At 47.2% G+C, this 11,806-nt stretch overlaps 1 protein-coding gene across 1 annotated transcript; it reads right to left on the reverse strand.

Moving 5' to 3' along the window:
* Positions 1-2,213: 2,213 nt before the first annotated feature.
* LOC112881029 (L-type lectin-domain containing receptor kinase IX.1-like) lies at positions 2,214-11,066 on the reverse strand. The gene is made up of 3 exons (XM_025945740.1): positions 11,011-11,066; positions 4,570-5,877; positions 2,214-2,850 (listed from the first exon to the last, which is right to left on the reverse strand). The coding sequence occupies exons 1-3, from the start codon at positions 11,064-11,066 to the stop codon at positions 2,214-2,216; spliced, it is 2,001 nt and encodes a 666-aa protein (XP_025801525.1).
* Between the last annotated feature and the right edge of the window lie 740 nt (positions 11,067-11,806).

An 11,806-nucleotide genomic window follows, 5' to 3' on the forward strand; every position in this document is an offset into this window, starting at 1 on the left:
GAAATTGCAATCGAACACCGTTGTGGGTCTGTCTGGCCCGTGAGGGCCAGAGTGTTGGAGAGCGGCTTTCGTGTTCCTGATGCACTCAGCGATGGATTGGTCAACTTGATGGGTTCCGGAGAAGATGTCACCGGCGTCAACGAGAAGCGGATGCAGTGTCTCAGAGCGGTTCCAGGTCGTGGGGGGCCCAGTCGCAAGAGCGTTGGAGAACAGCCTGCGCGATTTTGACGCACCTGGTGATGCTACGGTCCACCTGATCAATTACGGCGATTAGATCGCTAGCGCTGATCTGGGGAAGGGGGATCGCCCGAAGACGGCTAGCTTAGTTTCCAACTAGATAGGAAAGTCGGGTTTGGCTGGATTCGACGGCTAGAGTGCCAATGTCTTGGCTGAAGGCGAGCAACAGTGTCTCTAGCTCCCTAGGGTTGGTAACATGGCTGTTGAAGCCACCTTAACCATTGGTGGCGCAGACCTAAGAGCCGAAGACGAAGGTGGCGCCTTCCTTAGGTACAGTGGCAGAGTTGAAGGATGCCATCGAGTTCGCCGTTGGTCTTCGGTGAACACCCCTACCTGGCCCGCCAATTGTCGGTGTTTTACCGGCAAGCCTACATAGGTATACACTAAGGTAGTAGATTTGTAGGCAGGGTGTCGCTGAGATCAGAAACTCGAAGGTGCAAGCAACAGAAGGTTTAGACAGGTTCGGACCGCGATGTGCATAATACCCTACATTCTGTACAGTGGTTTATGTTGCCTTGAATTGGTTATTGGTGTCATTGTCTTTGGAGGGGCCCCTGCCCGCCCTTATATACTCTGGGGGAAAGGGTTATATGGAATCATAGCCTGATACTAGCTTAGTAGTCCTACCCGAGTACTACTCGGGTAGTTTCCATCTGTTCCGACTAGTTCTACTCGCATACGAGTAGTTACAATAGATATAAAGTATGGGACATGATGATGACATCACTCCTTCGGATGCACACAAGACTCCGCTGGACATTTAAGGTCCAATCACTAGAGCTCGTTCGAGACAATTGATGTTAGAGGTGAGCTCTTTCCTAAGCACTTCCTTTTATGATTTTGAGACTAGATTACAACCTAATGATTATGTTATGATTAGGAACAAAGGAGAGGATCAGGGGATGCGTGGAGAGGAGCTTGGAGTCGGATAAGGCCAGCAAGGGACGTCCAAGACACTTGGAGGCCCAATACAACTCAACTTCGAGTCCACCCCGGAGTCCAGGAGCAGTCTGTCTTAGATTGGATGCCCAGGTCACATACTAAGTTTGATTTTGACGTTCCATATTTGGTTGGAAAGATATTTTTATAGATCTTCCAATGGCACCGGTCCCATGACCAAATGATGTCTGAATCAACGGGAATCGTCGAATCAAGGGGACGTCCAGAATCTGTCTCGGTGCTGCGCCATTGTCTTTTGGGCTGTTGGCCTGTGTATCGTATTGGAGCCCATTAGGGTGAGTCCAGGGATCTTGCACGCCCCTAAACACTTTATATTCAGTAGAGTCACCCAAGTTAGGGTTTGGGTTTTGCTTAGATTAATCTGTCAAGATCAGTTTCGCCGCTCATCGGTTTGTGAGATCCCAACTTCGTGAGTTAATCATATATCTGCAATTTCAGTTGCATTCTTCTTTGTTTTTGCTTGTGTTTTTCGATTCGCAGGCAAGGATTAGCCTTCTTAGCGAGATCGGCCGTGCAACACCGGTCGATAACCTGAGAAGATGTGGTGCTGCAATTGCGGGGTTCAAAACGTGTTCTTCAGAAGCCGGATCGAATTGTGTTGCGACTCCACCAAATCGAGAGTTAATAGAACCTTTCGGAAGATCGGGAACCCTAGTTCACATCAGGACATCCCTCATCCCTTATTTCAGACTATTCTACATTATGTGCGTAGTCTCGTAGTTCCGGATCTGACATCAAATAAGTTAATTGCACTTTTTTGAAAAAAGAAGTTCAATACAAATACAGATGTTCATCTCTGAAGCGTCCCATCATTTATAACCTTTATGCAAATCCATACACAGTAGCACTTAAATGCCAAACAGGCAGTGCTAAATATTAAATTAATTTAGCAGATAATTCAGAAACAAAGCATCTGATGTTCATCACGCATTGGATGGTCCAGCTGGTGAACTAAACAGATTATCAGTCATGGTTTAATGTGGAATGCGTTCCAATCACTGTCGTGAAGGCGTCGTTCACATGACCGATGAAGAGCGGACACTACTGGGTATGTCGCCCAAGTCGAAGCTTATTGGCGGGCCCTGCTTGTGCATCTGCGGCGAGAGCACCGGCATCCTCGCGTCCGGCGACTGCAGCGCGTGCATTGCCTGCGCCATGGACGGTCGCTCTGCCGGGTCAGGGTGCGCGCACCAGAGCCCCACGACCAGGGCACGCTCCATCTGCTGCTCGTCTTCGGCGTCGCCGCCGGTCCTCAGCCGCGGGTCCGCGGCGTCGAGGATCGAGTCCTGGGCGTAGAGGCTCCACACCCACTTGAGCAGCGTGAAGGCCGGTTCCTGCTGGTACACCGGCTGCCGGCCGGAGACGATCTCCAGCAGGACGATGCCGAAGCTGTAGACGTCCGACTCGGTGGTCCGCCGGTGCGTGTTGACGAACTCCGGGTCGATGTATCCGACGGTGCCTTGGATGAACTCCGTGGTTCGCGGGCAGGTCCCGTGGTCGACGAGCCGGGCGAGGCCGAAGTCACCCAGCTTGGTGCTGTGCGACGAGTCGAGCATGATGTTGCTTGGCTTGATGTCGCCGTGCACAACGCATTGCTCCCAATCCAGGTGCAGGTAGCGTAGCGCTGACGCTAATCCCAAAATGATCTTGTACCTGCGTTAATTAAATGACTCAGATTATCTTTGTGTTAATTAGAAAATGTGTAAACTTCTTAAAGTCTCTGCAAGTTTGAATAGAGCCTGGTTCATCCACGGTTATAAATTAGAAGAAGAGAGAACTAGAAATGTTGTCATCTGTCAGTTAGGTCTGATGGTCAGGTAGGTCTTGGAAAATATGAGGCGAGTTAAGAACTAAATCATTGTGCAGTGCAATAACCTCTGGTGGAGTTATTATGGATTAATAAATGATGGATGTGTGGTATCCTCAGCATATGATCGTTATTGTTGACATAAAGATGTGTCCTACACTAAACACGCACAGCGTGCCCTCAATGGTGAGCGTGAGGCCAAAGCACATCGTCGAAGGACTTGAATCCGGAGAACGCCACATCTAGGAGGGACCCCGTCAAGGTGTGGCACTGGCCAATGGAGTGCCCTAGGCTCGGCATACCAGCTAGGGCGTCGTAGATCGCCGTTAAGACGAAGAACCAACATCAACTAGAGCGGGAAAAGTAAGGATGAAGAGAAAAAAGAATAATTATGTTTGACAAATTCGATTGTGGTTCATTCAATTGGCCTACACCCCTCAACTATATATGGGGTGGCATGGATTTATCTAACTGGTAAGTGGCACCAAAGAGTCTCAAACTAACAATACACGGGTTAAGAAAATCTTAAATCCGAGTAGATCTCAAAACACATCAAAATCCGCAAATTCGGTCAATGACTTACTCATTCGGTGATGCTAAAAACTTATGAGCGAATTGGCTGATGCTCATCGGCTAGGCTTAGTTTCGCCTTTGGAATGCCTGACTTATCCTTCGCTTTCACAGACCTTTTGTACCGAATCAATCGGTGCTCATTAGCTCGGCTTATTCTCGACTCGGTTTTAACTTTGGAATGACCAGCTCATCCTTCGTTATCACCGACCTTTCTGATCGAATCAATCGGTGAGGTTATAGAACAACTCTTCTTAACCTCTTTGGAATGACCAACCCATTCGGTCAAATAAGCACCTGATCAGTCTGTCATACTGTAGAAAAGAATCCACAAACTCTCTGCATTGACCGACTCATTCCTTGCCCAACTTATAGCTACCAGCAGATTAATCTACCAACTGTAGCACTCACCTTCCATCGGTTGTAATTTTCTCATCCGGTACCTGATTGGGATCATCCACATGTCCATTTCGATCAGCTCGATAAGTGGTATCCATTGGTGGTGTCTATTATGCAATTTGACCCTCAGAACTAATAGCAAATTGACCGAATTAATCCAAGCTATTAACGCACATCACTTTTCAGTCACCAAAACTCTCTCACTTGGAGTCTGATTTGAGTGATCCATATATACGTTTCGATCGTTTCAATGATTTTAGTTAAGGCTAATCTTTATGTCTTTATGTTCATCGCCTGTGCCAAATATGAGTGTCAACAGTTATAATATCCTGTTAAGCTTAAAATTAGTAAAGCATGTAACAATAATCCTTTTGAGGTGAGAGATTTAGGAATTAGAACACGGATTAACTAGCGGATTATTGAGTGGAGCTATGAAGTATTGGTCTATCGAGCAGTTGCGAAGATAGCCGGAAGGGTCCATCCATTTTTTAATTTAGAGAGGTCAACAAATCTTCAAACAAAGCTTGTAATACCTTTTAAATCAAATTATACGAAATGTTCAAATGAAATCAGACCAGTTAATTAGTGGGCCTTACCTCACGGGCCAAGTTAACAATCTCTCGTTGTTATGGATGTGCTTATCTAGGCTTCCTTCCGGCACGAGCTCGTAGACGAGAAAGAGCCCTTTAAGGCAATCGCACCAGCCCAAGAGCTGCACGAGGTTGCGGTGCCTCAGCTGGCTGATGATCATCACCTCCGCCTCAAACTCCTTCCTCCCCTGAGAGGACTCCAAGGAGAACTTCTTGACGGCTACAAGCTGCTGGCCTTGATTATCGAATCTGCTGCTCAGGATTTGGCCCTTGTACACACTGCCAAAACCTCCTCGCCCGAGGAGATTCTCCTTTGCGAAGTTGCCCGTTGCGGCCGTGAGCTCACGGTACAGATACCGCCTTGGCCCCGCCAGCCCTTTCTCGAACTCAGCCTCACAGCGTAGCACCTCCTCCGCTTCCGGCTCGCCCATCCTTCTTAGTTTCGTCAGGCACAACCACAGGAGGAGACCCACGATCGCACAGGCCGACACGACGAGTACAGGGACAAGTACCTTGAGTAGCATCGACTTGCTGGTCGAGGTCGAGGAGGGTTGTTCCGAGGTATTCTCGAGCGTGGAGTTGAAGGACCAGGCCAGCAGCTGGTGCAGCTCGTTGCCGAAGCCGGTCGATGCCGAGAAGCCGACGGCCACCGTGTGCGGCAATTCCCGCTTGAGGTCAACCGTCGTGTTGACATGGTACAAGGTGTCGTCGATTTGGAGGTCGACGGCTAGCAGTTTCGTCCGGCTGTCGTAGTGGACCGTGGCGGTCATGGCGGAATCATGTGTCCGGTTCTTGAATCCCGGCGAGGCCGTGTCCACGAACGCCTCCGACCTGAGAGAGTTGACGTCGATGCCGACGTGCTCGTCGCTGGTGTCCCACCCTACGTTGAGGAACGTGTCGAACTCGACGGCGACGACCCGGTAGTCGCCGGTCGCGTTGAAGTGGTTGTTCAAGGTGAAGAGGCCGAGGTGCCCGCCGCCGGCACCGGTGGCAAGGACGCTGCTGTTCGGGTAGTAACGCGCGAGGAAGAAGGCCATCCCGTCGGCCCATCGAGTGCTGTTCGGGCTCAGCGTGATCTTGAAGGAGAAGGCGGTGGTGAAGCTTGCTACCTCGCCGGTGACGGGATCCCACAGTGGCACCGGAGTCCCGTACCACACCCGGCCTTGGCCATCGTAGCTGTTCGCGACATGGCTTTTTCTTGTCAGCTCGATTGTGGAGTTTGAAAAGATCGAGTCGCCCTCGCACACGAGCTCGTCGCCGCAGGGGTCCCTTGTGGTCTTGGTGAAGTTGAGGCTGAATGAAAGTGAGGAAGCAGAAGGGACGTCCATGCACAGCACGAAGAACCAGTAAAGACATAGGAACGTGAGGTGAAAGCAGAGGGGAGAGCTCGCGGCAGCCATTGTTGGTAGTGTAGGAAGAATTTTTGTTTTTGTGAAAGGTTTTGGAAGAATGTTTGTGGAGGATGATAAGAATAAGATCCGCTGGAACACAGTCTACGGCATTTGATTTATTAGATGATGGCTAGTTTTGCCTTTTGTTAGCAGCTCTGTGGCTTGACTCGACCCAAGGGCTCCAGTCCTGTTCATTTTTTTAAAAAAGTCTCCGGCTGATTTTATTAAAAAAATTCTGGTTGCATGTTGCTCCGCTATCTGTTTAGCGCTTTGCTGGTTTCTGACAGAGTGCATCCTTAACATTTTTTCATTCGGTAGTGGAAATTTGCATTTGAGAAAAGGTCCATTCGTTTCCAGGCAGCAAATTTGGCCACCAGTTTCTGTTGTCATACTCCCTCTATTTTTATTTTTATTTACATATTGTATTAGGTCTGTCCTAAATTAAACTTGACCAATTTTGACCAAATTTATAAAAAAATAATAACATTTACAATACTAAATTTATTTCATTAAATCCACCGTGAAGTATACGTTGATAGTTGACAGTGCATATGTTGATAGTATAGTTGTTGCTATATTTTTTAATAGATTTGATCAAAGTTAGCTAACTTTAACTTGGAACAAACCTAATATAATATGTAAATAAAAATGGAGGGAGTATATCTCTAGTCGAATCTATAGGCATATAGGACTTTTTAGAATATAATATCAAAAGTTATAGGCAATCAACCGTTTTAAATTACGGAAAGTGTATCACGCCGAAAATTCACATTAAAAAATCCTCCATCTCCCCATATGCCCTCGGATTTGAAAACAACGGCGCCTGGAATCACAGTTCCAGCGGAGCTCCGGCTGCTGCACATGACGCCGCCGCCAGGGGATGTCATCCTCCCTGTGCTCCTTTGCTTCATGAGCTGATCCAAGCTCTTGGGCTTTGCTGCCCCATACAACACTTCTGGCCCAAGAAAAATAATAGCCCAACCAGTATAAACCACGTCCTTCACTGCTGGATTAAGCCCGTGAAACATCCATCCATTTATGTTAAAACAATTTTAGGAATTTAGTTTGCAGCCAACCATTATAAATTCATATCTCCACTTTGTAAACTTATAGATAGCCAGATGGGATGCACGACACTAGCATAACTTGGGCATGATATGATTCGGCATGACATAATGACAATACACTAAGCCTTAGTCGTGCCATGCCGGTATTGTGTGCTGGCTCCTCGGCTTAGGCACGACACAACTAAGGTTCAATCGTGCCGTGCCGGCGGCCTCCACCACCGTCGCCGTCGCTGGCAGCAAAGGAAGAATGAAGGTTATGGCGGCGAGGGGCGCGGGGAGGCCACGGCCGCGGCATCCAGGATGGCGAGGGGCGCGGGAGTTCGTGCGGGAGGCCGCGGTGGTGGCGGCCAGGATGGCGAGGGGATGGGAGGCCGTTGTGGCGGTGATGGTGAGGGGACGGTAGGCCGCGGGGAGGCAGTGGCGGCCGGATGTTACATCCGGTTTTAAGGACAAAACCGAATTGTATGCCACGTACATATGGTGACTTCATTAGTGAATAATCAGTAACAGTATCACGAAAAGAGAAATAAAAGATTAAAAGACCATCGGAGTTATACAGCTTATTCTGAAAATGAAGACTTCAAACTTCACAGACAATCGACCGGGGGTTCTGTAGGCTTAGAACTCAGCATCATCTTCAAAAGACTTCAAATCAACTTTCTCTTCTGAGCAGCAAGTATAACAAGCATGAGTACACTTGTGATTGTACTCAGCAAGTATTAGGAATTATTTGACATAAAGGCCAAAATCAAGGAAAGCCTGACTGGCTTACTACGATAAGCAATTTTAGTTGGTCAAGTTTTATTAGCACCTGATTACTAGGTATAATTTTATACCAAAACCCACATTAAAGAAACAGAAGAGATATAGCAGAAGCATAACCATAACCATAAATATGGTCCATGATTTAAGTCATCTTCATGTTCATTAATCATGTGAGGGTCCAAGCCACTCTTAACCGTGAGCACAACTGATATGTCAGTTTTCACTCTTTTCACTCAGCAGAGGTTGTACACTTTACCCACAATTCGTGTCTCCTGATTTGCGCGAGGTAGTTAGCCTCTTAAATACTTCCGAGGTGAGTGGCAAGGGATTCACTACAAGATATTTACAAAGATTCCCTAACTTATGACAATCCGCTAAAGTTTCAGACCGCAGTGGTCATAACCCTCCCTAATGAGAAAAACGTCTTAACCAGGATCATATCTAAGCCTCAACAGGATCGGGCTATACCCCATCAACGCACTCTTCTCTTGCCCTTTTCGGTAAGACTGTCGCAAGCCAGAGTTTCTAATTAATTAGCCAAGATCAGAGCCATATAGTATTATGATTGCACTATTGTTCTGGGTGGTTCTCCATGTCCGAATAACCATATGATCTTGTGATTAACAGCACAATTTATCTACGAACATGAAGTAAAACAGGTATATCATTGTTTAGGTAACCAACCGTATCCCAAGAGTATAAGCAACTAGCATAGCTACCCAACAAAGATAGAATCCAGATTGACAAGGAATGATCATAAAGACCAGGCATATCCTTAATTAGGATCCATCAGGTTAAGACACATGCATGCATGAAAGAAAGTTAGATTTATTACGATTATTAGAATAAAAGCATGATCAAGAAATCACTTGCCTTTCTTCTAGAGAATAACTGCTCCGAGTCTTCAACTCTTGTTCTTAAAACTCTTAATCTTCAAAACTCTTCGATCGCGCTCTTTCTAACATCAAACAAACACCGGACCGAAACACAACAAACAAACAAACAAGAACAATTAAAAATAGATACACCAAACAAAAGGAAAACTTAAAAAGGTCATACTATAGGATAGGGCTCGTTGCTATGGTCAAGAGAGCGCAAGAAACGCGGAAGACGGAGCTACGGTTGAAAAGAAACAACTATCGGAAGATTTATGTTATAAAAGAAACAAAAGAACTATAAGCTTTATTTATTTTAATTGGAAAATAAATGTAAAACATATTCAAATGAGAGTATCCCTAATTATAATTAACTCATATTATATTTGCATTAATAAAAACGAAGAAGAACTTAGTCATATTTTATTTATAATCATCTATGTACAAATTACACTAATTAAATAATTAATTAGAAAAGAACTAGTGCGAACATCTAAACGTATAACTTTATGATTCAAGTTGAACTAAACAAATTAAATTAGAAGCACATTTGAGTTGATATTAATCAAGTTATATTAATTATGAAAACCGGAGTATAGATGAGAGGATATTAATCAAATTAAATTTATATTTTATTTTAAAATAGGAACTATGGTACACAATACTATTAAACTATAGCTTAGGATTTTAGAAGACTAACGCAAAAAGAACGGATCAAAACGGATCTAAAATGAGAAATCTACAAACGAAACAAGATTTCAGGGACCTAGTCGTGATTAACTATAGATTTTATGGGCTAGCAAGGAATATTTGCAAGACATAGAAACATTGCTTGCAAATAGATCTAAGTTTAGGGTTGGATCTGCAAAACATCAGGGCTGGGTTAGGGTTGAACAGATCTATACTTACAGGGGGTTTTCTGCAGATTTTGCAATACACAAGAAAGAACATGAAAATTACATATTTATTTAGGGATTAATCTGCAAAAGCTCAGGAATAGCTCCCATGGTGGTTGGCGCCCACTGTTGGCCGGATTCCCGGTGATTCCGGGCATGGAAGATCGCGGGGAGCAGGGGAAAAGAAAGAGGATGGTGAGGGGATTCAATTTTGGTGCTTACCGGCAGCGGGGACTCACCGAGGCGGCCGGAATCTGGCCAGCAAGTGGTGGCGGCAGTCTGTGCCAAGATGGCGGCGCTCTGCCCGGCTTCCGTCTCTAGGCGGCACCACTGGGTAGGGGCGGCTTGCAGGGGGAGGGCGCGGCTGCAGGGGCAGAGCAGGGCATGGAGGAGTGCGGCATCCTGGCGGCACACGCGCGAGACTCCTGGCGACGGGAGGTAGAGCAGGCCTTGGCGGCGGTGTTGGCTGCCGGGGCGCGAGGGCTCGGGCACACAGCCTTGCGAGTGGGAGGGTCGCGCGGCCTCGGCGCTCGCGGTTTCTATCATGGGCGCACGGCCTCGCAGGCGGCGGCGGCGCTGCTAGCACGAGCTCGAGTGGCGGCTGTGCAAGAGATGAGCGGAGCGTGGGGCAGTAGGGGCTCCAGGCGATGGTGGTGGCCGTGCAGGAGGAACAGATAGGAACGGGGGCTCATCTCGAGGATTTTTATAGGGCTAGCGCCATGGCTTAGCATGGCACGCATGCCAAGGAGGCAGTGGTGCGGTGCAGCACCCAGACTCGATCGAGTCTGGCTGGTGGAGGGTGCGGGGCTGAGGGTTTAGCGAGCAGGGACAAGGCGACGCAGCAGCAAAGAACACAGGGCTCGGGCGTTCGGCATTTATAGGAGGTGATCGGAACCCTGGCTTGTCATGCTACACACACCCAGAATGGTGGTACGTCGGGCTGGGACTCGATCCTGAGTCCAGATTGCCCGTGGGAGAGACGAGATAGGGCTGACCAGAGAGCCCCACAAGTTAGTGAGCAAGGAGAGGAAGGAAAAGGTAAAGGAAGGAGGAAACGACCTGGCGTCGTGACTAGAGTGGCCGAGCGAGTTCGGTTATGGGCCGGAACAGATTCGGTTGAGGACCGAACATGAAAACGGGTCGATTAAAAGAAATAGAGGCGTGGTAGCGAGCAGGATAGATCGGACGAGTGGTATATGGAGAGAAGGGTTGAGTGGGCTGCACCTTTTTATATGGTGTGAATGATTGGGTTTGCATGACGCATACGTCGAGGATAGCATCGTGAGTCGTTTAGTCTTGAATGAAGTCCAAAATGAGCACACGGTGAAATGCTACCTCGGCCTGCAGGTGGCATACAGGCGTACGATGAGGACGAACATGCGTGGCCGAATTGAACTCGGTCAACGAGTCATAGCACGCATGCGTAGGAAAACTGAGCATTGTGTGGTATGGTTATCGTGGTGAAAACAAAAGGTAGAGGAACAGGAGTGACAAGCGGGATTGTGTCATCGTAGAGAGCCGAAGAGGAGCACCCGACAGTGCTGATATTGATTCGGGCCGATGGATAGAATTCAGATCGTGGAGAGAAGGGTAAAGAGAAAGGTAAAAAGGTTGGGCTGCTGAGGGAGATTGGGTTGAGTCTAGGATTTCAGAGCGATGGTGCTAGTTGCTGGAGCTGACGGTGACTACAACGAAGCGTTACCGGAAAATGCCGAAATCAAAGTACGACTTCGTTTTGAGCGAGATTTGATCGGGGGAGAAAGATTAGAGAATCGGGAGCTCGATAGAGCATCTTATGGTCTCGGATAGGTTAGAGGAAACATGACGGATATTGAAGAAACGAATTGGTCCAACTACGATGAGATATTAGGAACTATACAGAGAAAGAAAGAAAGAAAGAAAAGAAAGGGCAAATGGAAAGACTTCTAGATAACTCCAGCTTGTTGAAGAAAGATGATCGACGGTGAGTGGCGGTCAGCTAACTTTGACAAACTATTAAGCTTTGGAAAGGAAAGGCAAAAGGCGGAAAAAAGGGGGTTTTCTTCGGTATCTCAACGAGAAGCTTTGGGTTTACTTTTTATCGGTGGAAGTGCAACGGACAAGAGATCATAGCAATGGCCAAGCTCAAGCTTGCACGTGGCACGGTTCTAGAGTTTAGGGTGGACTGGGTAAAATACGGGTTGAATCCAGCGCGGGATGAAAAGAAAAAGAATTCATTTTCCAAAAGACATTTTCAGGCTTAAAATAAA

Source organism: Panicum hallii, chromosome 2 (assembly GCF_002211085.1).
Source record: "Panicum hallii strain FIL2 chromosome 2, PHallii_v3.1, whole genome shotgun sequence".
Taxonomy (NCBI): domain Eukaryota; kingdom Viridiplantae; phylum Streptophyta; class Magnoliopsida; order Poales; family Poaceae; genus Panicum; species Panicum hallii.

Excerpts from the sequence above, each read along its gene's own strand:
- LOC112881029 (XM_025945740.1), bottom strand. The coding sequence starts at position 11,066 with ATGACACAATCCCGCTTGTCACTCCTGTTCCTCTACCTTTTGTTTTCA. Across the intron at positions 5,878-11,010 it reads CTTTTGTTTTCACCACGATA|TGCTTCCTCACTTTCATTCA; the intron begins ACCATACCACAC and ends GGACGTCCCTTC. Across the intron at positions 2,851-4,569 it reads TTGTTAACTTGGCCCGTGAG|GTACAAGATCATTTTGGGAT; the intron begins GTAAGGCCCACT and ends TAATTAACGCAG.